Source organism: Pezoporus occidentalis, unplaced genomic scaffold (assembly GCF_034315485.1).
Source record: "Pezoporus occidentalis ecotype Australia unplaced genomic scaffold, CSIRO_AGI_Poc_V1 ctg32, whole genome shotgun sequence".
Taxonomy (NCBI): Eukaryota; Metazoa; Chordata; class Aves; order Psittaciformes; family Psittacidae; genus Pezoporus; species Pezoporus occidentalis.
Window position 1 is genome coordinate 1008971 of NW_026915158.1, and position 27214 is coordinate 1036184.

General features: G+C 39.2%; 1 protein-coding gene and 1 long non-coding RNA gene across 16 annotated transcripts in view; one reads left to right on the plus strand and one right to left on the minus strand.

Moving 5' to 3' along the window:
* The window catches only part of INPP4A (inositol polyphosphate-4-phosphatase type I A), a 103250-nt gene extending 82568 nt beyond the window's left edge, over positions 1–20682 (plus strand). For 9 of the 15 annotated variants that reach the window (XM_062628568.1, XM_062628569.1, XM_062628566.1 and 6 more), the window contains 8 exons: positions 2621–2793; positions 4186–4309; positions 5182–5308; positions 5692–5832; positions 7125–7222; positions 10080–10192; positions 10544–10698; positions 16562–20682. In XM_062628568.1, the coding sequence (XP_062484552.1) occupies positions 2621–2793; positions 4186–4309; positions 5182–5308; positions 5692–5832; positions 7125–7222; positions 10080–10192; positions 10544–10698; positions 16562–16742 (1112 nt within the window). In that variant the 3' untranslated portion in view covers positions 16743–20682. The remainder of the gene's footprint in view (positions 1–2620; positions 2794–4185; positions 4310–5181; positions 5309–5691; positions 5833–7124; positions 7223–10079; positions 10193–10543; positions 10699–16561) is intronic. The other 6 variants (XM_062628572.1, XM_062628579.1, XM_062628574.1 and 3 more) reach the window with 1 other exon arrangement.
* Positions 20683–21582: 900 nt separating this feature from the next.
* On the minus strand, positions 21583–26198 carry LOC134168649 (uncharacterized). Its single transcript, XR_009966620.1, has 2 exons — positions 26102–26198; positions 21583–24074 (listed from the first exon to the last, which is right to left on the minus strand). It is a non-coding gene; the product is annotated as an uncharacterized LOC134168649 (long non-coding RNA).
* Positions 26199–27214: the final 1016 nt, after the last annotated feature.

Consider the following 27214-nt stretch of genomic DNA (forward strand, 5'->3'; position numbering starts at 1 on the left):
CAAATGACAGGCATCCTGCTGGTTTGCACTCTGCCAGTTTTTAAATGGAATAACTTCTAACATGAACTAGAAACCTCTGATAAAAAAGTGTGATTTGTGGCCCAGACATACCAACAGCTAGCTTGGACTAGGTCTCTGGCTGTTTTAAATCTGTAACACCTTGTTACATCTTTGTTGTTTCAGGCCCTATGCCAAATCATCCTACCTATGGATCTATCCAGTGGAGTCAGTAATAGTTTATATCACAGAACATAACAGCAAAGCTCAGAGTAGATTTCACATTAGAACTGGTGCCTCTTGGTGTTTGAAGGTGCCCTTGGTTGATTTGATAGAAAATACTCTTCAGTAATAAAGTTCTGTTAAGAAAAATAATGAGGGGAAGACAGAAGGACAGGGAAATCAAGGTGAAAGGTAAGCACTTAAGAGTCCTTTCACATTTGTTTGAATGCTGTCAGTGAAATGTGAGTGCAACTCCTTTTATTCCTGTTTACTGTTGATAAAAACTACCATTGACTAAAAAATTGAAAGAACACAGGTGACACCTGTGGCGTAGGTAGCAAAAAAAGCATTTAGAATTTTGCAGACTGACAAGGGCTTGTTTTTATCATGGCCAAAATCTTAAACCAAGAGAACACACAGCGCAGAGGATTTTTGCTCATTACCCTGGATGAGCCACTGCATTGAATGTGAGTGTTGGGAGGAAAAAAATCATCTAATAATTGCTTTATCTTCAGACAAGCTTGTGTACCATCAGTGTGCTTTGTGATCACCACAGATAAGGATACCTTTCAAATGAAGTGCTGCTAGACACACTATAATTGTAAATCTCCCCTGAGAAAACTCATATACATGAGTTACACACTTGAGTATACATGTATACACATATGTATACCGAGGCAATGAGATGATGATGTGCTGGAAGATATTTTCAGCTCTTTTTGCCATTCTCATTTGTTTATAGAAAAGCTCTTAAATGCAGTAAGAGAAACACTGTTTGTATCATCTGTGTTTTGCTTTTTAAGTGTTCATGGGGTCATATTATGGCATCTGATTTATTTTGAGAGAAAATACTTCGTAGAATATAAAAGACAAGCTGCAATTCCTTGCCTGTTCTTTTGATGTTTCCTGCTTTTTTCTTGGCAGTGGAACAGAGCCAAACAGTTTCCCCTTTGTGTAGTTTATTAGGTTATCTATCTACTGCACAGAACAAAAGCAAAAAGGATAGTTTTGGTAATCTTGTCAGTTATGTTTCTGTTAGCAGACTTCCAAAGTTCACCTCATTGGCTGCTTATCAAAGAAATGTTCGTTATTACTAGCTCGTAGTTATGCATTTGACTCAAAATCCCAAACAACTTCCTTTCAGGGGCCTGAAGTGCCCCATTCATGCAGGTTCTGATCTGTACATTGCCTTGTTCCTACAGGCAATCAGAATGGGCGTTGTGTTTGTTCTGTTTGTGAGCTCCAGTGCTTTTTAGAAATAGAACACACGGTCCTTCCCTTTAAAAAGAGAGGTGTTTTTCTGTTTCAACTTTACCTTACTTAAGTAGGGCAAAACCAAAGCACTGTCCTATTTTCTTTTTATGTTGCAGACAGAATGGATTTTGGTATAGCATCTGAGTAACTTTTCATACAGTCATAGAAATGTTGGGTTTTTTTAATTGGTATTTGATTAAGACAGAAGATGAAAGAAGGAAAGAAAAGAAACTGAGCTTGTGGGGCATTTTAAGGCAGAGCAGTCTCTTAGAGAAAAGGAAGGGCACAGTGTTTGGTATACTAAAATAGGACTTTGGCAACCCAGTTTCATTTCTGTGCTTCTTGTTTAGGACCTTGAACAGAGTCCCTCTGGGATGTAGCTTGTGTGTTTCAGTGAAAGTCAAGGTCTGAACTACGTCCAGGGATCTGGCTAACTCCCATTGTAATCCCTTAGTGTTTCTTGCTAGCTAGCTCTAAGCCTTCAAAGCAACTCAGCAGACAGAGGACACTTAAAAGAGTACCTACATGAATTTTTTCACCTCTGTGCCTTATTAGTCCTTTGTCGCAAATCAGAGATAAGCATTGTCTTACCTCACTGAGGTGCAACAAGGATCAATAAGATGGTGAGGCAGTTGAATGATACACCTATGAGTCCACAAAAAAAATTCAAAGGCAAGATATTTGGGAGAAATCTCATTGACAGAAATGGCTAAGCAGATGTTCACTATTTCTGTTATATGATCGACTTCACAGTGTCTGTCCATGGACACACTATGAAAGGGTATGTTTGAACATGCACACACAGTTATATACACTTGTGTATATAGATATTCATGTTTCTGTTATGCTTTCCAAATCAACTATTATATAGCCTGCTCTGTGGGCACAAATCTGTGAGCTATTACAGTCAGGAAAGTCACAACAGCCTTGCAGAGTAGAATTCTCCATATTTTCCTCATGTGGTAACCACTCTGTAAGATTACTTAATTAATAACAAGCAGGGAGTAACCATCAGCCAAAATAAAATAAGCCCTAAATGTGAGTTATCAACAACTTCAACTTGCAACATGAAGTTTCTTCTTAATGCATGTTTGTTTGTTTCAAATAAAGTACTTACAGTGCTGCTATTTTATTTTCTTTTAACTAGGTGAATGGAGCGAAGCTCTTTATCCCTTGTTGACAACACTCACAGACTGTGTAGCCATGATGAGTGACAAGGCAAAGAAAGCCATGGTCTTTTTATTAATGCAGGACAGTGCCCCGACAATAGGGCTCTGCCTGAGCCTTCAGTATCGCAGGGATGTTGTCTTCTGCCAAACTGTAAGCAAGCAAATATGGATGATTTGATTGCACTTTGACATGTTGGTGGGGTCTGTATGAAATCTGAAAGAGTACTGTTTTCAGAATTTTTCTTATCTGTTCTACTCTCGGGTTTAACACTGTGATCTCTTCTCACAGGAGATCCTGTCCTTATTGGTCATTTACATTCATTTGACAATATATAATTGAAATGCCCCCTTGGATATATGTTCACTATTGTAAACAAAAATTATTCCAGAACTAGTGAAAGTATACTGCTTCCTATATACTGTTTTGCCTTCTAATGCCACCAAACTAAAACCAGAAGATGGAAAGTGTACTCCCTCAGTTACCTTTTGTTGTTTTTTTGCATTGAGAAAACCAACAGCGCCTGTAGTAGCTAAGGAGAGAAGTCTAGCTACAGGGAGGGAAATGAGTGTTGGGTTTCTTTTCCCCAGAAGTTCTGTTTCTGGGCCTGCTGGGGTTTCTTTCACTGATTAGCAGATGGCTGCACTAAAAAGCCTTCCACATTTCTTCTGCCCACTACATTTCTGTAGTGTGTCTACTTCCCTGTGAAATCAGTATCTCATTCGTTTATTTCAAACATCTTAACTCTTGGACATTGTTTGTCTCATGTAATGTCTCACAGAAATAAATTCAGGGATTTTTTCTATGCAAAACCCACTTCATAGTGCAGATAACTTTTAAACTCGGTGTTTTGGTTATGTTTACCCATCATAAAATGAACTTTATTCCCTTCTATTTAATTCTGTAACAAAGTTGTACACCTGTGTACATAGTATATGGCAATCACCTGGGAAATTCCTTTGTTGACAGAGTGACTTAAGACTAGTACTAATCTTACACCTTAGTAGTGATCTAGTACTGGGTCTTCAGGATGTTGTCCTGAATATCTTGTAACATTAGAGTTGGAATCTTTGCATAACACAGATACTGCATTTTAAAGCTGTGTTAAGATGGCATTTAAAAAACAAACAAATATATTTATTCATTCTATCAAAATCCATGGCCTGGAACTAGCTGTGGTGCTTTTCCATCTGTAACTAGAACAATTCTCCACGGAGACTTTTTTGTAATTTATAAGTTGTAGACCCTAATACAAGTCATTGTATCCAGAAAACAAACAGATGCAAGATCAACAGCATTCCCATTTTGGGAGAGCTTGCAACATGAAGGCGGTATGCCTAAATCTGATTTTATGAATGTTTTGGGCTTTTGTTGGTCAGTTGTCTCTTTTCAGCTGTAAGGGAAAGAAGAGTGACATTGAAGGGAAAAGAGCATCAGTCTGACAGATTGTATGGCACTTCTTCTATGTTATGTTGTTTCTGTTTGGGGCTGAAGAGCCTTTTTTGTCTTGAATAATTTCACTTTTGTGCATTTTCTCTCCCACAGCTGACTGCTCTCATTTGTGGTTTCATTATCAAGCTGAGGAACTGCCTGCATGATGATGGATTTCTGAGACAGCTCTACACCATTGGCTTGCTGGCGCAGTTTGAGAGCCTTCTGAGTACTTATGGTAAAGGCACAGGGCAAGTGGGTGGTATTAGCTGTTGAGCCAGCAAATTCTGCATTAAATTGGCAGAATACAGCAGAATACGAGTGTTTTGGACAAGCTGCAGCTCAGCTACAAAATGATTTTGAAAAGTGAAATGCAAAAGCACATTATAGCTAAAGCACTTAATTAGCTAACAACTCTGAAGTTCTTCACATTTAATTGAATTACTTCTAAAAAGAAACTATACCTGTTTTATTCCAACCCTAACTATTCTATGATTCTGTAATGTCAAAGGTTTAAAAAAAAAAATAATGTCTCAGTGATTCTTTTTTCAGAAAAGAAATGGATTAAATTTTTGGTAAGCTGGGAGAAACTGTGCCCAAAATAATGCTTTTTGAATTTCCTTGGCCTCCTGTAATCTTACAGCACAAATTAACATTAAAGAGAGAATACAAAAAGGGATAGTACTTTGTTCAAAATGTTTCAGTCCTGTGTCTGTACAGCCATCTGGATGTCAGTTAGGGAATGCTTTGCTGAACAAATGTGGAATATCTTGTAACTTTTCCAACACACTTTTACAACACAAAGGATATCATGTCTGTGGCAATGCAGAGGGGTACTTACTAGCATCATCTAAATTGGAAAATCAGCATATATAATCTACTTGAACAACTGTAGTCTGGACTGTGCTAGATAATTGGTGTTTCCCAAACTCATAAAGTCAGTGATGACATTGTCTGCAGTCTGTAGGTCAAGGTGAAAGCCTGGTCTCCAGAGCCTGTTTGTCCATAGACCTTTAAGAGAGAGGTGACCTACACTTGTCGTCAAATTGATAAAGGGAAGTTTTACATAATGAGTAATGATTACGATTCACTTTTTCTTCCATGATTTAGGTGAGGAGCTGGCAATGCTGGAGGACATGAGTCTGGGAATCATGGACTTGAGGAATGTAACCTTTAAAGTAACTCAGGCCACATCAAATACATCTACTGACATGCTGCCAGTCATCACTGGAAATCGGTAAACAAAGCAAAACAAATATACTTTGCTCTTTATGAGATGGGGACATGCCAAAATTTGTCTCTTTCTACCCAAGTTGTAGAAGAGCTGTGGTATTAATGAGCAGAACAAAATCAACTTTGTTCAGGAAACTGAAAATCTGATTGAAATGTCCATGAGAATGTAAAATCAACACTACAGGTTGTGGAGGCTTGCTTTTGAACTAGAATAGCTTTTCTGATTAGGAACAACCTGTGGCAGTTCCTTAAAGTCCTCAGTTTTGACTGAGACTTCTTTTAATAATTGTATTATGTTCCAGATGTTATCCATCTTTCCATAAATAATACACTCTCAGAATGTAGCTTTTTGATCTTCATGTCTAATGGCTGTTTATTTATTTGCAGTGATGGATTTAATGTGAGGATCCCCTTGCCAAGCGCCTTGTTTGATTTGTTGCCGCGAGAGATTCAAAGTGGCATGTTATTGAGGGTTCAGCCTGTTCTTTTCAACGTGGGAATCAATGAGCAGCAAACCCTAGCAGAGAAGTATGTATTCAGTCATGCAGGCTCAACCTTAATGGCAGCTCAGCAATCTCCTGTTCTGATGGAAGAATGTTTCTATGCAGTCACAGTGTTGCGTTACTAACAGTGATTCAGTTTCTCCAGTACAAGAACAAGGGAATACTAAATGAAACTGTCAAGTGCAAAACAAACAAAAGGAGGTCCTTCTTTATATGGCATGTAGCTGTGGAGCATCTTGCCTCATGGGTTTGAGTCTAGTGCAGGTTTATGTGGTTCAGAAGTGAATTTACAGCCAAGGAAATCTATCATGAGCTGTTTAACGCCGGGAGCTGCTTGTGACTTTAGACCTCTGTGAGTGACAGATCACTAAACACTGAGAAATCATTCTGAGTATTGCTGTGTATTTGCCCTCTTGGTTTTGCAACCTCTTGTGGCTACTGTCAAAAACTGGATAATGGGCTAGGTGGACCTTTGTTTTAACATCTCCTTGCAGTACTTATGTAATGCAACACTGTTTTTATAAAGCTGAAATATAGAATTATATAATTATACTTGCTAGGGAAAGCGCCACCAGAGCTTCCCTCTGCTGTGGCTATATCCTGTAAATAATATGGTGACAGATCAGTGCTCTGATGGAGAACTCCAGTGAGATAAGGCACATGCATGTTTTGACAGCAGCCTTGGTACCAGGGTAGATTGTATAGTGGGGGATAGCTAGCAGTTATCCAGCAGTTACTCTTGTCTTCTATTGCCTGTAAATGTGACTAACATAGTTACAGATGTCAGTACTCTTGTCTGTTTATCTGTGTATGTAGTTATAGTTAGCTGAGATGCATTGTTGACAATATTTATTACATTTGTGGTTTATTACTCCTAGATCCATATTTCTCATTTACATTTCTGAGGTCAAAGTTCTCAATCCTATCTACTGATGTTATGGTTACTAATAGCTTATGAACTAAACCAGTAAATCCATTATTAAATGTTTGAACTTAGATGAAATGATTTACCAGAGAGGTATTTAATACTGAAAAAGATACACAAAAGCCAAAGAATTTTAAATACTATTTTGTACACGATTTTTCTTTCACCTTCCTTCCCACTTTTCACCTCACACTCAAGTATTTTCTTTTTCTGTAATGAATCACTAAAACACTTCTCTGTTATGCTTTACTTGGCATTTGAATGGTTAGGAATTTCATGGGATTACTCTTTAAACTGTTTTCTAGTAGTCATATTGCCAAGTGCCAGTGTTTCAAAGAAGAGGAGAAGCCTTTTACCTTGGGCTTAACTGTTCCGTTCTTCATCTTTTAAAGGTTTGGAGACACTTCACTGCAAGAAATAATTAACATGGAAAGCTTAGTGCGGTTGAATTCGTATTTTGAGCAGTTCAAGGAAGTTTTGCCTGATGATTGTAAGTATTTGGTAATTAATGGCAAATTTGGTTGAACAGCACAATTCAGGCTGGTTTTTGCTTCATGTTGGTTGTTAAATGTTGCATTAGTTATTTCCATGAAATCTCTTTTAACACTTCAGTATTAAGTAGAATAGATTCAAGAGGTTTAAAGGTCAGTCTGATTAACTTTCCTTTTTCAGTTTACTTTTCCTTTATATCTCTTTCTAAGTGGCATTATGTACTGTATAAACATATAGCTAGGGAGTTAGATTGCCGTGAGGGAAAGGCATAAAAATTACAGGTTATAGCAGCAGTACTTTTATGTGCAGTTTTTGATCACATTCTCTACATTTATGATAACCTACACAGAGCAAAACTGCCTGTTTTTAGGAACTTAATCACTTTCCCTCTGCTTATCCTTTGGCACTTTCCTATAATAGTTGCATCTGCAGCCACCAAGAGAGAAGTCTAGCACCTGGAAGAGAGATAATAGCTACAAACTTGAATTTTACTGGTTACATAGGATAATTTCTTGCTTGTTAGTGTGTTTTTGGAGGCAGTGCCAAAAATGTTATTTATGTGTGACCACGCATGGAGAAAATTCATTGATTTGTTGTTCTTAGTATCAAACCTCCCGTAAACTAATTTCATGGGTCCCACAATTGCAGTTTTATTGCAGAAATACAAATGCAGTAGCATGCAATGGGATAGTAAGAATTCTGATGTTAAAGTACGTTATTGTACTTCCTGTTATCCTTGATTTTTTTTTGATGCAGCTGAGAGCAAAAGCTGTTTCCCTCTATCCAGGCATTCATAATCCTGCACAATTAATTCTCTGAAATTTTCACTCTGAAAATTTAACTTTTTATTTACAGCATTCTAGTATTAGACTTTTTTGTCAAGTTCAAAAGTTAATCAGTTTAAAGTGATTTTTGTTCTACTTTTCTCTCAATTACTTCATTTCTCTAATCTTCCTTAATAATAGTTCCCATTCAGCTCCTTCCTCTCCTCTTTGATTTTGCTTGCCTTTTATTTTTTCTTACTTCAGTCCCTTCCCTTGTCCCCAAACCTCTGGTGTGGATCCAATAGTCTTTTAGCTTTTGCTTTTTTTTTCTTGAAACTCTGTTTAACCCTGCAGTCTGGTTTGTACCCGGTCATTTGTTCCTTCCTTTTGCATGTCTTTAAAACTGTTTTACTTTTATACTTATTTTCCTCTATTTTTAAAGAGCACTGGTGCCATGACCTTGAGTTTCCCATTTGCCAGTAACATGCCTTATACTAAAGGTTTTTCTTCAAGTAACTGGAAGTTGTGAATAAGGCTGGCATGCAGTGTTGGACAGTGGCATTAACATGCTTCTTAACAGTGAAGGAAGACAAAACAGTCTTGTGTCCATCTGCCTGTTCTCCCTTACTCTAGTTACTTGTCATTACATTGATCCCTGCCACGTGAAATGGACACCACAAAGAGGGAAAACCCACCGTATGCCAAAACTTCCTTCTGCTTCACTGTTTGTCCTGGGTAAATGTAGACATACTGTGTCTGGTTTTGCAATCCAGCTTGGACAGATGGTTTGTGGTTATAAAGATTTAGCAGGAGTTTTGATTAAAGTATGGAAAAAAAACTATAATGGTATCCTCACCAGCAAGTGTGCTAGAGATGCTCTGTGGACAACTGAGACAAACTGGCGCTCTGCTTGTTATAAGAAAGGTCTGTGGGTGTTTTGTACCTCCTCTGGGGCAATATTTATGACGTACAAAGTGAAATACACTTTTCCATAAACTCTTGTCAAGAGAGAATAACATTTTACATTTAACTGTAAGAAAGGTGGTTATTACGACCTGCCAGTGATGTAGTCTGTGGTAAGCAGAGGAAAAAGAAAAACCAAATGGACTATTCTTGGGGAGAAGAGGCCTAGTGAAGTATCTGCTGGCAGGCTGTAGGCAACGTTCCTTTCAAGGATACTACAGAAGGGAAGCTGATTCCTGATCCACTGTTCTCTGTGCTCTTAATTCTAAGTTAAGTGAATTACTGTCTTAGCTTCATTAGCTCCTCATCTTTAGAAATACCTGGGGAGATGGTCTGTGTCATGTTTTTGTTTGCAGGTATTACTTTCTTTCTGGGTGTAGAGTTCAAGCAGAGCAGACCAGTATGTGCACAATATTGCTAATCATAGAACAGTATCATTTAGGCTGAAAAAGACCTTTAAGATTATCAAGTCCAACCATTAACACTTTCAAGTCCACCACTAAACTATGTCCCTAAGTGCCATCTCTATACGTCTTTTGCATAATTCCAGATATGGGGACTCCACCATTTCTCTGGAAAACCTGTTCCAATGCTTGATAAACCTTTCAGTGAAGAAATTTTTCCCAGTATCCAGTCTAAACCTCCCCTGGCGCAGCTTGAGGCCGTTACTGCTTATCCTGTCCCTTGTTACCTTGGAGAAGAGACTGACCCCAGACTCACTACAGCCTCCTTTCAGGCAGTTGTAGTGAGTGATAAGGTCCCCCCTGAGCCTTCTCTTCTCCAGACTAAACAACCCCAGTTTCCTCAGCTGCTCCTCATAAGATTTGTGCCCTATACCCTTCTACCAGTCTTACTTCCTTTGTTCACTCTGTTATTATATTGCTATCAGATTCTGAGCCCCTGAAGTTTTAAATGAATGTGCATTTCCAGTTGATTTTAATTAGAATTGAATTTGTTTTGTTGGTGGTACTAAGTAATTAAGAATTGAATTACAAAGCTTACAAGCTTTGACTCAAGAAAACATGACTGCATTTGCAGCAGGCATGTAGGAACACTTTCCACGTAAATTATCTTGTAGAAATGTTGAATACAGGTAAGTAAGTGGAGTCGGTTTTGTTTGTTTTATAGGTCTACCTCGCTCTCGTAGTCAGACGTGCCTGCCTGAACTGTTAAGATTTCTGGGACAAAATGTACATGCAAGGAAAAATAAGAATGTTGATATCCTTTGGCAAGCTGCTGAGGTATTTATTAATCTAAGCATCTCTGCATAGTTGAGCTGATTTTCTTTATGCATATGTATTTTCACCTCTTTTGTTACTGATATGTTCCAATTTTTTCATTTGCTTGCACAAAGCTTGGAAATGTTGACAGGTTACACTTCCTCTAGAATAAGATATGGGGAGATAAAATGTATTTTCCACATAAGTAATTTCCCTACAACTCATGCAACAAAGCTCTGCTTTCTCAAAGATGAAAACTTTTGACATCTGTCCTACACAACATTTGTGTCTTTCTAAGGAGAAGTACAGGTGTGTTCTCTGACAGAAGATTATGCATGAGGAAGGAATGATGAATTGTATATCCATTTCTAGATATGCCGCAGACTAAATGGTGTTCGATTTACAAGCTGTAAAAGTGCCAAGGATAGGACTGCCATGTCTGTCACCCTGGAGCAGTGTTTGATCCTACAGCATGAACATGGAATGGCTCCACAGGTCTTCACCCAGGCTCTGGAGTGTATGAGGAGGTAAGAGTTTGACTTGTGTCACTTATTCTTAAATGAAGAACCATGCAAACTGCAGAGGAGCAGACGTCTCTGTTTCTGTCAAAAGGAAAAAAAGCGAAGTCAGAAAACTGCAAAACTGACTGCTAGAATTCATCCCTCCCTTGCATGTATTAGTGAGTTGCATATGCTAAAGCTGGTTGTTACCAGATTTGCATCACATGGGCTTTAGTTGTCAGCAGTGAATTGGAGTTTTTCAGAGAAGCATGTAAGAATGTGTTTTCAGTTAATGCTGAGCTTACAGAACAGAAAACCGGTTCTTCTTTGAATGTTGTTTAATGATGGGGTTACCTTAACTGTCATAGCACTGGGTTTCCTAGTTCTAGATCAGGCAGGTTTCTCAGGGATGATCTTTTGTTCTTGGAAACACAGACACCTGCAGTTTGCAATGGTTTGCCGTGTGTATTCTTTAGCAGTGAAACACTGTTCACTGGGTGAAATGTCAGTATGGGTGTTTCACGATACAGCAACCAAATTTCATCACAATGTGTCAGCGTGCTGTTGTCGTATCGATATAACAATGTTCTGTATTCTGAAGCAGCAGAGATGTTTGCAGAACTAAACACTGTACTAATAAAAAAAGAAAATCTGTTTACTGTTGTTCAATGCCTTGTTTCAAGCACTGCTGGAAAACTCCGTAACTCACATACCAGAAGAAAGGATAAGAAATCTAGCTTTAGTCTCTTCTCAATGTAGTTCAACAATGCTGTTCAGTCCTGTTTTTCAACATTCACTCTTACTGAATGTACTGTATTGTGTGTCTTCTCACCAAATTCTCTAGAGTGTTCAATTCTCTTATCCTTTCTGTATGTTTTTGCTGTTTGACCCTTTCTTACTCTTCAATTACCTGGAAGGAAAATGTCTCATATAATAACACTTGCAGCCTCTTACACTAATAATTTGGGTGTTACATCTACATCTGATTGGATGTCACTGGACTTTTTTTATTTTCACTTTTTTCTGCATCAGTACAGTGTTAGTACAGTACATGAAAACTGCAGTCAGAGACTGATTAAACCTTGATACTAGAAACAAAATGGAATGGTTTTGTGAGGGAGAAGTTATTCACTTAAAATGGAGTTAAGCAGCTCTCAGATATGTTTATTTAAATTATGCAACTTGTCAACTTAGACATCTGAAAGAAAAAAGCTCTGTTGCACAGTTGTTTAGTGAATGAAAACTAATCAAGTATAATATTAGGAATTTTGTTTCTTTAAATTTGTTACTGAGTAAATGTTGTTTTTTTAATGCAGCTATGGACACAGTAGAGGCAAAGAGTAATAACAACATTGTTTTGGACTATCAATTTAATATACCACAGGATCAGATAAAATACTGACCAAAGAAAAGCACTGCTTTATGTTGATCTACACAGGGATATTGAATGAGGGCAAATTTAATCAAAACCTTGGGCTCATGTATTCTAGCAACATCAGAGACTTGCCCCGATAGGTGAAAGATGCGACTTTCCTTCTGTTAAATCTTTGACTGAGAGAGATTGTGCAGAACAAATACTGGCTAGTCCTGAAGGACTAGACTAAGATTAGACTATTCTTCAAGCCCATCACTCTTTCTTCCTCACGTGTCATTGCTCTTTCGGGTAGGTGGTTGTGTTTTTAAAATTATTTGCCAGTTCTGCTCAGAACAATGGCACAGAATTAGGGAAGCTTAACAAGAGAGTGAGCATTATGGTACAACTATATAGGAGTCCAGCTCCACCCAAATCCCTTTCAGACTGGACAGGGTGATCTGAGCTAGATGACAGGCATAGGAAGTGAAAAGATAGCAAATTACTTCCAGGCATTCAGAAAATGTTCTTTTTCTTTTAACTTGAATCTTTTTATTATGCAACCGCTGGAAAATGAAAGGCTTGGTTCAGTCTTACAGACTTCTAAAATTTCTGGGGCAGTTGGAAGGACAGGAAAAGTACTTAAAGAAAGTGGGACTCAATGAAAGCATTTCAACTCTTCTCTACTGGTAACTTTCAAATAAGAAAAGCATCTTTGCTTATACTCTTCTTGAAAAGTTAAGAAAGCACCCTCTTCTTTATGTGATGTTGGTCTTTAGAGGTGTTAGTTCCCACTTACGTTTCTCAGGGACTTCCTTTCCTTCCCAGCCTTGTGATAATTATGTATCTGAGATGATTATGTTCAGGGAGAGAACATTGAGTACTCATTGCAGATTCTTGCAGAAACTCACAGATACAAGTTTGTGGTTTTCACCTTAGAAACAAATATTCCATTAAAATAAACTCAGTTTTCTGTTAAATAACTTGCGGCTTTTTCAGCCCCAAATCAAGTATATGGTAACTCACACCCATGCTGATATATCTGGAAGTCCAAGCTACAGAGGAAATGACTACCTGGCTGGTAAGGCAAATCAAAGGCAAAGTCCAACTAGCTCACATAGCCTCTTCCATCTGCAGCAGTGCCAACACTCCTCCCTAGACCTGTGATTACCTGACCTCCCTTTCCCTTCACAATTACTGGCCTGTCAGATACGCCAGTGGAGCTGTTTGTGTGAATATGTTCCAATCCAGTTTCAGTCAGAATCAGCCCGGGTAGCAAAATTCTTTAGACATTTAAGGTAGCCCAGCTCATTTTCATTAAACTAATTAGGAAGTTCAGCCAACAAAGAAAAGCTGTCTCTGATAGGGGCTCTTGAAAAGCAGTTGGAAATGGGGTGAGGGAAATGATCTCTTCTAGCTGCCATGGAGCCAGCTAAGCAGATGACATAATGAAGCCCTGACAGCTGTGTTTGCATATGATCACTCACTGCAATAAAACAGCCATGATAAACAGCTTGGTCGGATTTCTTCACTGGTTGACCTGTTTTAAGAATACAGTTGTGATGAGTTGACCTTGGCCACCTGCCAGACTCCCACCCAGCTGATCTCTCACTCCCCCTGCTCAACAAGACAGGAGGAGAAGATATGATGAAAAAACTTGTGGGCTGAGATAGGGAGATCCCATGCCAGTTAGTGTTACAGGCAAAGTAGACTTGACTTTTGCCGATAGATTTCAGTGGTAAGAAACAAAGACAAAAATTACAACACTTTCCCTCCACAACCCCTTTTGTCCCAGGCTCGAGTACTTCACTGCTTCATTCCCAACTCCTCTACCTACCTCCTCCCTATATTGAGCAATCCAAAGGAGGTGATCCTGCCCCTCTCTTCTGCTCTCATGAGACCTCACTTGGAGTATTGTGTACAGTTCTGGTGTCCTCAACATAAGAAGGACATGGAGCTGTTGGAGCAAGTCCAGAGAAGGGCCACGAGGATGATCAGGGGACTGGAGCACCTCCTGTATGAAGACAGGCTGAGGAAGTTGGGGCTGTTCAGCCAGGGGAAGAGAAGGCTGCGTGGAGACCTCATAGCAGCCTTCCAGTATCTGAAGGGGGCCTATAAGTGTGCTGGGGAGGGATGCTTCATCAGGGACTGTAGTGACAGGGCAAAGGGCAATGGGTTTAAACTAAAAGAGGGGAAGTTCAGGTTAGATATAAGGAAGAAGCTCTTTACTGTGAGGGTGGTGAGGCACTGGAACAGATTGCCCAAAGAACTGGTAAACGCTCCATCCCTGGCAGTGTTCAAGGCCAGGCTGGATGGAGTCTTGGGCAACATGGTCTAGTTGTGGTGTCCCTGCCCATGCAGGGGTGTTGGAATTAGATGATCTTAAGGTCCTTTCCAACCCTAACTATTCTATGATTCTATGGGGAATGGGGGTTTGCAGTTGGTCCATAACAGCAGCTCTCTGCTGTTTCATCCTCCTTCACTCTTCCCCACTCCAGCATGGGTCCTTCCCATGGGCTGCAGTCCTTCGGGATAAACTTGCTTCTGCATAGACTGTCTACATGCCCAGTTTCCTTCAGGAAATATTCACCTTCTCTACCACTGGTCCCTCAATGGGCTGCAGTGTGGATATCTGCTCCACTGTACTCATCTCATGGCTGCAGGGGAATCCCTGCTCCAGGACCTGGGGCACCTTCTCCCCTCCTTCTCTGACTTTGGTGATAATAGGGCTGCTTCTCACATATTTTCCTGCCACTCTTCACTGCCATGCAGTCTTTTGCCTTTTCTTACATCCACTTTGCCCAAGGCACCACTATCTTGGCTGAGGGGTCTGGTTGTGCCTGCGATGGGTCCATTTGAGTTGGATGCAGCCAGCTGTGTTCAACACAGGGCAGACTCAGCTTCTCTTCACATAGAGGATTCCCATACACATGCTTGATTAACAGGGAATTTGCTTCATCTCTTTACCCTGGTCCTCCCCTAGACGTAGTCTGCTGATGAATGTTTTAAGACAGGGTACAATTTGGTATATTTGTTATTTCCAAAGGTGACTTTTCACCCCTCAGGTGGAAGCATCTACATGGGCCAACAGTGACAAGGAACACGCTTTCCAGCTCTTGCCTCCATTTGCACTGTATGTGTCTGTGCATGTCTTTGTGTAAAAGATAGCATGATAGCTTTAATGGTACAGATGTGGCATGTGATGTTCATAACGTCTTCTTGCCATTTTGAGCCTTTCTTCCTTCTTGCCCTCTCCCATTGTTGTACTTCCTTACCTGTATCCTAAACCACTTTCTTTCCTCCAGGCTATTCTGTTGAGCTTTTATCTACAACTTTCCAGTCAGCATTAGCTTTCCACATACTGCTTCTCCTGAGCACTTACACACACACCACTGTCCACACCACTACAAAGATAATTGGGATTTGTAGGCATCGCAGATTCAATCTGCCCTTATCCAGTATAGGCACCAGGAGGTGAAAACATTTGCATCACCAATTTTGATGTGTTAATCCAGATCAGAAATACAGTTGGTTTAGTTCCCTGCCCACCTAATTCCATTTGACTTGAAATGGCACCAGCTTCTGAAGACTTTTTTTCCCCTTCCACCACATCTAGGGTATCTCTGATGTCTTCCAAGACACTGTCGTTTGGTTACCTAACCTTGCTACCCAACCAGCAAGGTTATGTACCACCTTTTATGGATGGAGTGAGTGCACTTGTTCTAAGTGCAACACAGGTTGCATTTAGTTGTTGCTTTGTAAACTAAACAGAGAGTTGAACTGGAGAGGGTATAAGAGAAATCTAAAATGAAACACCACACTACAAAGCCTCAGGTTACCTGAAGAGGTGTTCTCTACTGTCAGTCTTTGGTGCTCAAAGCAATGTAGGAAGCAGGGGCATAACGAGATGGGCTGTGCTATATGTCTTGCCTTTACCTGCATATACTGAGGCACTTCAGAAACATGCATTTTAGAAAGCATATCAATACACATGTGAATTCGTGTTGAAGCAGAAAACTAAGTGGGTGGTTTGGGTTTTTTTTGTTTACATATTGAGCAGGTAGTTAAGAGGTTAAATTATATCACTGCAGCCTAAGTGGAAAGACGTTTGAAAGGGTCAAATACTATAATGGTTATTCATGTTCAGCTTGCTTTCCAGAGCTCCACTTCTTTGCAGCATGCAAAGGCATGGCAGAGCAGCATGGGATATTATTGCTTGGCAATCTGAAACAATGAACATGGAAAACCATTTATATTCAACCTACATGTGTTTATTTTTAGTGGACTACAGTACTTCTTTCTTATTTTTCTCTTTTATTCTCTTTCCCTCTCCTTATTTCTGTAATTGTGCTGACACATATTTTTGAGACGTTTTCCCACTCTTTCTTTACTTCATCTTCTGGATTTTGTTGTGCTTTCTTCCATGTTTTTTCATTTTCTTGACCACCTTGTGTTGCCATCTCTTTTTATACATTCATTTGCATGTCCGTCTTCCTTTATGTTTTATTTCCCTCCTCCCAACCTTCTTCCTTTTCACAGCATTGGAACACGGGAGGTAGTCACCCAGAAGAACTTGAGTGGCTTGGTGCCCATCCGTGATTTCAGACTAGATCCCAGCCTCCTCTACTCTATTCCTTTACTAGCTCTGAGCCCCAATTTACTAATTGTGTGGCTGTTTCTGAGCATAGCTTACCTGGTGGCCAGATTACGTTGCAAGTGAAGATAAAGTTTAAAAACAAAAGCAAAAAAAAGCTTGAATGTGTATTGCCACTTGGTACCTGCTGGACAAAGGAATGTGTCATAGCATTGTCTGCCAGGAATTATTATTATGCCTTACAATTTTACGTTTCTATTGTACTAAACTGTAAATACACATCAAATTATTTTATCAAAAAGAATTGTATTGAAACTTTAAATTCTTGTTCTGCTTTCAGTGCTTGTAACATAGTCTGACATTGGCCTGTTACCTCGTTACTTTAGCTGGCCTGAAGATCTCTTACCAAATATAGTTTTGTGTTACTTGTTTCATGTATTCCAGAGAAAGGAACTCTGTCTGAAAAGAATTTGTATCTTTTGTATATTTAAGGTGTATGCTAATCTTGCCTTTCATTTTTACGAGGTATGAAGAGAAAAATAAAAACATGGGTGGGGTTTATAAGAAATTATAAGAAATTTATTTAAAGAAATAAACAGATTTCTACCTTCATTTCAAATGATAATATCCAAATTACATTGCTGAACAATTTGTAGAGCCATAGTCTTGTTCCTTTCTCATGGTTAAGTATGTTCTAACAGACCAGTGTATCCACTCAGAAAATGACTTGCAGTGCGCTGCATGTAGAATTTGTTCATTCTATTTGTAGATCTGCATTTTGTAATGTATTGAAGACATGAAGTGAATGACTTGTGGTTAGAAAGAGGATGTAATTTGCATTGGCCTGCTAATGGTCCATTATCTGTTTCAGGTGCTCTGTTATAGAACTTATTCTGAAACAGGGTCATTCTCATCCTAGAAGTTAAAGATACCAGTCTTTAATATTTCAGGCAAGAAGAGGGGAGGTATCAGTTAGCTCCTTTAGTAGGTGGGTTCAAGGTTTTCCACTGCGCTTTGGTTTAATTACACTAGACTAAATATTACTGTTATTTCCATTTTTAAGTGTTGGACAGCTTTAATAAATTATGATGTTGATAGTGGCTTAGAGATAAATGAGTGATGGTAAGTTAGCATTTATTTAAGTGGTGAGACTAAAGCGGCTTACCTAGTTTAGTCACACAGAATAACTGCAGATGAAATTTGGTCCTTGTTGATGTAACATCAACCTGGAAGAGGCCTACTAAACTGAAAGATTTTGTTGCTGCAGTTGTGTGGCAGAGCTTGTCAATAGCAATAGCTGATTAAAAAAACTAACCTCATTTAATGTACTTTGCTAAATTCATGAAGGAATTTACTTCGCTTGGTGCCTGAGATGACAGAAAATTGGGCTTTTGAGGAGAATTCTCCTAGTACTGTGATTTCTATTTTCTACTATTATTAACTTGCTTAAAAACTATAGGTAGCTATAGCTTTTATTATCAGTCTTAATGGAATTTGAAATTACCTGCTGAGAGAGGTATGCTTAAGAAAAGAAAAAAGCACAGTTAGAGTAAAAAATAGAGCAAAATCCTAAATTTGGTGAATGTTCTAACTAAAACCAAAAAAGTATGTGGTTATATTTGTATCTTCATGAAATCAGACTGTACAGTACACTGTCTCCTGGTAGTTTTCCTCACTATTCCCATTTTCTTTTAAAAGGAAAACAAAAACAAAACAACCAAAAAACAAACCCCAAACCAAACAGAAAGCCATACATATCTATCTATATTTACATATAGATATTTAAGCATCCTATTTATTTTTAGTTGCAGTGGATTTAGGTAAATCCTTACTGCTGATGAGGTTTAAAATTGTGGTATGATGGTACTGGACACATCCACACCCTGTGCTGGTTATCTGGTACCACTGTGTCTCTGTACATATAATTTCTTCTTCCTGGTTCATTTGCTATGGGTACCAAAATCTGCCTTTTCACAAAGTGAACAAAATGTCAGGTTGGACTGTGGTTTTGCTCTTGCAATGTGATGAGTGTTACGAGCTCAGTCTAACAACATGTGAAAGCAATTTTAGTAGTAGGTGTTATCTCCACTGAACTCCCTAAGATTATTAATCTGTTTAAATAAAGCGTAAAGGCTTTGCTCATGACTATCACTAGGGTAAGATCACCCTTAAATTTATCTAGAATAAAACCCCAGGCTTTCTGAAAACAGTATTTATTTTCTTATTTTCTTAAGCTTTAGTGGGAACAAGTTTTCATCTTTTTTATTTTTAGCTTGGTCTGTGCTGTCATTCAGGCATTCAGATTTAAAATGCTGTAGTGCACACTGCTTATGTACCTCCAGAAGAAACACAGCACATGAGATGGTGTGTGAAATACGTCTGTCACCATCTCTGTGGCCTCCTTGTGTCATGGAGGGGAATGTGCAATAACCAGATGCAGTGGGATGAATTATGAACAGAATTTTTTATTCACTTTGGAGTGAAAATGCTCATCTGGTATCCGATATTTGCTAGTTAACCATTGTTTTTATTAGTACTCAGAAGTATAATTTGTGCCTATTTTTGATTAATCTATTTGACTGCAACAGCCTCTGGAGGAGGGGTTCCTGTAAAACACAAAGCAGTGCCATGAAAATAGTGTCATCATGTACAACCCATTCCATAAAAGGCAGGTACAGAATGTGCTCTGGAGACGAATATCAAACTCACTTAAACTTTGTCTTAAAGCAAAAAGTTACTATATTTTACAACGTCGATCTAGGAGGTACATACAGAACACAGTTCTGGTCAGCTTAACTAGCCCAAATTAGAAGAACAGTGAGGTCAGTTTGAGTGAGAGAGCTTTCGAATTGAATGGGAATCCAAACCTTCCTTTTCAATCAGATGACCATGGTTTCTGTGGTAGATGCTGCAGCATCTCCAGGACAGGAATAAAGTGGTATTTCCACCATAAGATGCTGTACTGTACATTTTGTCATGAAGTTCTAGTATTTGTTGTTTAGGTTTCAGTCCTCTATCAGGGAAAGACATTCTCCTGCAAGCCTAACTTGATCTATAATATATATGTAAACAATAGTGCTTCCTCCTTGTACGTCTGTTTCTGGATGTAATCAAAGGAACTGTGAAGTAGATTTATGAGTGTAAAGAAGCCTTATAACTGGAGTAGTTTTTTATTGTAGCACAGAACCTCTTTGTAATGTGGGGCAGTTGCACCAAAGCATTGAGTGAAAATGAAATTCTCCACAGCTTTGTTTCATTGGAGTGATGACTGTCAGTGCAGCCAATCTTTTTTGCACCCACACAAAGTTGGTGTTTCGTGATTAAGATTTTTTTAGACTATGTTGGTTTTCAAGTCAATTTATGCATGCAGAGATTACTGGAAAGTCATTATTTTTGTATCAGCTCTAATCTTTAAGTAAGTACTGATAATGCAGGGAACAATAAAATTACTTCCAAGCTCTTATTGAGAGATCAGCAGTTTTTCTTTTTCAGCTTAATGTATTAATAAATTAGCAGAACTGCTTTTAAGCAATCTCTTGAGATCCCTTGTGCAAAGAAGCGGCATGTGAGCTCCTGAAATACATGAAACCATCGATGAAAGAACTTTTTTCAGTAGATGTGCTGCTGCTTTTTAGAAATGCAAAACTAGCAATCTGACATAGCATGTGTCCATCCTGTGTGCTTCTGACTGGCATTGTATGATGAGTCCTCATTTTTAATATTTGCAGTGGCAAATCAATTAAGCACTCATTAAATATAACCAACTTTTTTTTTCAATGCTATAAAATAACCAGTTCATTTCATCTTAGTTTAAGTCTTTTTTATTTTTCTTTTTTTCCTTTTTACTGCTGTCATTTTTTGTGCTTGTTTTTTTTCCCCAGTGAGGGTTGTCGCCGAGAAAATACAATGAAGAATGTTGGATGTCGCAAGTATGCATTTAATTCCCTGCAACTGAAGGCTTTCCCAAAGTATTACAGGCCTCCAGAAGGAACTTATGGAAAAGTTGAAACATAAGCATACTATGTCCTTTAATTGCTGTTCCATTAAAACGTGTGGATACACTCTAGATTAATCCGTGATTTTGTCATCCAGAGGACATAAATCACCTTTTTGTACGTTTCGCTAGGTTATCCAGAGCATGTTACTTACAGAATTGGAATCTCTAGTAACAATTATTCTGACACCTTAGCTTGAGAATAGTGTGATAACGCTCTGCCCGTTTAAATAGCCTTCAGTGTATGTAAAACGACCAGATATTGTGTTACTTCCTAATTATCTATATGCAAATAGCTAGGTACCTCCTGGGTGGGCAAGGACTCTAGGAATGGCGTTGGGCAGCTGTTTCATGACACATCTTTTTATACAGAATTGAATTTGAGATTGAGCTTTTCATAAACTTTTTAAAACTGTGAGTAAAACTCAAAAGTTGTAAATAAAAAGGGATTGGATCCTAGACAGTCTAATAGCTGTAGAATGCATTGTTACAATCAAGAAACAGAAGTTTAACTTAAAAAGAAAAAATCAGCACAATAAAAGCCAGGAGTATAATTTGTTTACTGTATATGTATACTGTATATGTATATGTATACTGTATATGTATATATCTTCATAAAAGAGATTAACAGTACAGAAAAGGCCAGGTATATGAAGTCTGGTTTCTAGTTCTGTCCAAATAAAACAAATTCCTGCTGTCTTTGGCAAGTAAGAACTTGGGCACACATCTGATGTTAAGAACTGTTTTGGAAACACGGTGAAGCTTAATCATTAACACCAGCAGCAGTTCCCTCTGCCCTTCCCCACTACAAAGCAAGTGCAACAAGCAGGTTGCTAATGTTGCATGTGACATGTTGGGTCTCTCCCATGGTGTCATATATTAATTAACACATTTTTACCCATGAATTTTTATGTCAGTTCTGGATTTTAAGTATCGCGGGGGGGGGGAGGGGTAATTCTTTTTTTATTGGTATTTGATTTTTTTCTCTCATGTCAATTTTGTATGTCAGTACAAAAATGCTGAAAGTGCCCAATGCATTCCTACTACTCCATAACCCAAATTGATTTCTTTGCATTTTACCTGGGCAGGTGTTCAGAATCCAGGGAGGGCAAGTATGAGTGTTTTCAGGGCATTTCTGAGGAAGGTGCCAATGCCCCATGTTGATAGAAAGGAACTGTTCATGTACTACCAGTACTGCGCTAGAACTGCAGGTGTGTTCTAGCTTATGACAAGGTGATCAGTTTGATAAGTGTTTGATAAAAAACATTCAACAGATCTCCTCAGAAATAATCTCCCAAAGAATGCCTTTGAAACTACGATACCTTTTTAAAAAGCAGCTAAACCTTAATTTCCAAATTTGAACAAGATTTTAACAGAATACCTAACAGGATTAAATCAGCCTTCAGCACACTGTGCCCTGTTCTTCTTAGCTTCTAAGAATGTCAGTTTTAGAATAGAAAAATCTGCCCATTTATTCTTGTGAAAGTAGCAACAGCCAGGTAAGTATATGGCTGTTTTCTGGTTCCTTTCTCCCTCTCACTGATGTTTGTCTGTGCTGTCACTGCTCTCTCAGTCAGTCATGTTCATTCTGCTCCCATGCAGGTTTGGGGGTTACAGGTCCAGCAGTTTTTGCATTTTGCTTGTTGCAATCAAACGCTGAGCAGCATGTCAGAGAGCCAGGTCAGAGAGTGTTCTGCTGAGTGAGGCTGTTACTGTTAGTTCTGTCTCTTTCAGATAACAAAACACTGAACTGTGTGCAAAATCTATGTATTGTAGTACCTGTCCCAGGTGTGAGCAAATCACCTACAGTAGAACAGTCCCTTGTAATTTTACCAACCCTGTTCACCATAATAAATAAATAAATGTTGGTTTGTATTTTTTTTGCTAACGAGTAAACAAATATATGGTGAGAAAACTTTTCAATGGGATCTCTTTGGTTGATCTCTGCTCAACCTTCAGTCCCAGGCCCATTATTAAATGCTACATTTATTTTTGTATAAACTATACTCTTTGTATCCCTTAGTTTTTATGAGTTGATAATTTTATTTTGTATATTTCAAACATATTGAATTATATTCTAAGTCCTGTATTGTTACACTAAAAATCTTGTGATGTTCAGCTTCAGAAGAGAAGAACAAGAGGTCTGTTGTAACAATTAACAGAGCCACTCTCTCACACTGTGTCCAACAATCATTAGATCTGCTCTCAAGCTTAGTGAGCCTTTATTTATTTTCTATACCAATGTAATCAGAAAAAGTGGCTGAATTTTGTATGTGCATGGTTTTTGCTCACCTTTTCAAAGTGGTGGAATACCAGTCTCAAGTATGGCGTTATTTTGTTTAAAATATCCTGGTTTCAGTATGCTTACACGTAAAACATGGTTGTCCAGCTAACATTTTATATATACGCCAGTGTCAATACATGCACGTTGATGGGCTTGTTTAAAGGGTGCAATGAACAGTAAGATCTTGGGCAGTTCATCAAAAAAGGAAAACTGTGAAACTTGAAATCCACATAGGACGCTTCACAAGGGTGAAGTAAGCTTTTCTGTTGCACAGGAGAGGCAAAATTAAGGATTACTGTAAAAATAAGTTCTGTCTAATGGTCTTTTTTGAGTACATTTTTTTAAATTATAAAACATACAAAGGTAAAAAAAAAACCAACTGTTGCCAAGTATGTTCTGTGTATGTTCTGTGAAAGTACCTACAGCACAGTTGCCTTTTGTTTCATTTATACATGTAAAATTATTGTATAATACAAAACTGTTTTGTCCCAAGACAACTGTATTTGCCAAGCTTTGTGCATTGAAATATTTTTATTTATTTGGTTTTGGGCAGTATTAATATATCATATGGCTACTGTTTTATATATTCTAGTTCATCCAATCCATGTATGCTGTAAATGTGCTAGTCTTTAGGATGAAAACCAATAAAAGAACTGACAAGAATAACAAATGATGGTGTTTGTGGTAAATTAAAAAGAAACATTTTTGGGTTCCTTAACTTGCTAGCTTTATCTGTTGAAGAATACATTAAGCCAAGTTGTGCATGGATATATTTTACACAGACCTGTGAGTCAGGAAGCAGTTCCTTCTAATCCCCACAGAAGTACAGCTGCTATCAATTTTCTGTAGTTAAGCCAGGCACCGGTTTGTCCCACATGCCATACATTCAGCAGCAGTCAAAGAAAGAAACAGTATGAAATTAATTTTGTCCTTAATCTTACATACTTTCTCTGTGAATCTTCTATGAGACCTTCCTGAGCTTCCTTCTCTTTCACTCTTCCTTCCATTAATAGAATCCCTTCTCTGCCGCTGCCTCCCCTTCAGCCAGCTCATCCCTCCAGCAGCTTCAGTGCTGCTTTTCAGCAGGGGTAGGTTGTCATTGTTGATTATCATTTTGGTTTCAGGTTAATTAAATTTTATGTAATAGCATAATGGAGAATAATCCAGAGCATTCTGATTCCTGTAAAATATGAAGAATAGAACATAAAAATGTAATTCTGCTGTCACTGGGTATTTGAGAACTGCCAATTACACTTTTGTTGCACGAGAGAGGACTGAGGACCACAAGTGGGGCTCAGTGAATTAGTTTTTCTAGTTATACAGAAAGAAAAACCATGCCGGAAAAAAACAACAACAAACCCACACTGCTTTCATTCAGAATGCAAAAGGGAAGATTCTCGACAGGTGAGAATCCCTAAATTGCAAATGCAAAATACATTTACATACATGCGTGCACATACACATATCTGTATTTCAAAAATGTTTAATTAAGTGTCAAAAATGTACCTACCAGTGTTCATTTTAATTTAAAAAGGTGAGGTGTTTCAAAGATGGTTGAAAGTTTAACATCTTTAAAAGGCATTCCTAGCTCCTGGAGAGATTCTCACTTTGAGGCTGACACGGGTGCCTATGTAATGATTGCTCCATTCAAAACCCACGGTGACTGTGGATCCGGGTTGCCTTGGAACTGTAGCTGTACAAGGGTTGTAAATGATGCTGTGGGGAGCTGCAGAGAGCAGCAATGATTGCGTGCCTCCATGTGAAACCAGAACTTGTTCCATCTCTTTGCCATGACTTTTGGTATACAACAGACTTCAGGCAGGACTTGAAGCTCTGGAACAGCCTTCTGTGTAGGCACAGACTACACTTCAGAAAGGCTTGCCTGATACCACAAATGTAACATCTTAAACCTTGAAATGTACTCTGACAAAAGAGAGGGAGATTTAATAGATGCTTGAGATAATAGAAAAACAAGAAGATGACAACAAAAAATAGTAAAGCACTTGTTTAAATCAGAAAAGGAGTCCTCAGCAGAAGAAACTGTAGGTAATTTTGGTGACCAAGAGTAAGCTTTTTCAGTGTTTTTCTGTTTGTGAATTCCTAAAAATTTCTAAGACCTGCCTCAGAAATACTGTGTCTACATTGCTGCCAACCACATATGGGTTTGTTTAAAATAGCTCTCCCTAATGAATGACAAGACTTTCAGGCTATGAGTGGGAAAGCTTAACAGCAACCTCTTTTCCTCACATCATTTTAAATGTCAGGCAAACCTTCTGCTCTCAATGAATGAAATATTTTCCCTGTTGCGACTCCCTCCCTTTGGCGGCATGACAGTGACATGTGGAGCTCAGCAGTGTTCAACGTGATCAACTGGTGGCATGAAAACATAGTTTATAAAAGCCTGGTAGCCCTGGCAAACACCCCACTTTTTTGTTTTTGTTTTATTTTGTTTTTTAATTATTTAAATTGTGCCAATATTAAGTTGTTTGTTATTTGCCAGTCTGGTGCTGTAATTTTTGATGTTTCCTGTATTCCACACAGTCTTCATCATCAAGAAGTTCTTATTTTTTGCAGTGGCTGTTGTATTTGTACGTATACCCCACGTATTCTGAATGTGAAGTTCTGCAAATGTGTGTTTTACAGATTTTACAGCATAAGGAACTCACAACGCATCCCCTAATGTAATTTATTGTAAAGTTTTGGTCCTTACAGTCAAAATATTTGAGATAATGTGCTGTTTTATTATTTATGTGTCTTGTTTTGGACCTAACCACAAATCATTATGCTTGCTGACTGTTACTGAGGGAGCAGAGCAGAAGAGTCTCCGACAGCTCTAACCCCAGACTAGATCCCAAGGTCCAGAGTCGGTCACTGCCCATCAGGTTCACTAAATGTTTAATTATTCATAAAGATGAGAGATTAAAACGGCCAATGGGAAGCGCACTACCTGGAACATGAGCAAATTACACTGTGGCTGAAATAAGGGATCTTGGGGTGGGGGAATGGTTTTGTTTATTGGTGCTCCTATCAGGAGCATTGGAAATCTTTTCTGCTGAAACTACGCAGGGATTCCTCAGAAAAGCCTCTCAAAAGGGAGTTTGAAACTATGTCCCAACTGGATGGTGTGGGGAAAAGGGAAAGATGTTCTAGAAAATTCCCAGTCTAATGATAAGGACTACGGAGCTGGGATATAAAGCAGTTAATTACCCACCGGGCCTTCAGATCACCCCTGATTGTGGTAACTAATTGCTTCAGCCTGCCGCTTCACACACGCGTTTTCAATCGGCACATCACAGCATCACCCGCCAAGGCCCCGCGCGACCCGTGCAGGCGCAGACCGAAGTGGGTTTAACCCGGTTCGGGTTGCTGCCGTTCACACGCCGTCCCGCTCCCGTTTCGTTTCCCTCTCCCCAGCCCGCGCCGGGCTCGCGGCCCCCCTCAGGTGCCCCTCGCGCCCACCCGGCACCCTCCCGCCGCGAGGCCGCTTCACGAGAGCGCCGTGGGAGGAGGCCGGAGCCGGGCGCGGGAGGACGTTACCTCAGGTGAGGCTGGCGGCGGAACGGAGCGGCCAAGCCGAGCGGAGGGAGAGACGGGGCAGCAGCCGGCGCCGCGCGAAACACCGCGGTCGGCCGCGGCGGAGGTCGGTAGAGCCGGTCCAGCGCCCGCAGCAGTAGCCGCCACCTTTCTTTCGGGGAGGGCACCAGAGAAGGGAGGCCGCTGCGGGACGTGCGGCTGATCCCTTCCTTGTTGTAGATGCTCCCACCTCGCGTCCCATAGAGTTATAGAATACCAGGTTGGACCTCAAAGATCAACAGGTCCAACCTTTCTAAGCAATACACGACTTAGGCTACGTGTTGCAGCACCCTGTCCAGCCAAATCTTGAAAGCATCCAGCATTAGGGAATCCATAGCTTCCTTGGGGATGTTATGTCAATGGCTTGTTGTTCTCATTGTGAAGAATTTACCTGTTGCTCCAAATTGCTATTCCTCATGAGCAAAGACTGCTCATCAGTGTGGCCTGCTCCCTCTCCCTAGCCTGTGGCATCTCTTTCAGAAACATGGTAGTATTCTTTAACAGGGTTGACAGCCCTGTTGGAGTGTTTGTTAGATCCTGCCCTTAAAGAAACTTCTGAAAAGAAGTTACTCTGGTAACTGCTTATCTTTTAGATTTCTATTCACTTGACGTATTGGTGATGCTTGCAATTTCCATTTGGAAATAGAGGCAAGTTGATGGGTAGAGTTCATAAAATATTGTAGCAATAAAATATTTATATGAAGAAAGGATAGCTAAGTGCTTTTAATATTGCTTAAATTGTAGCCA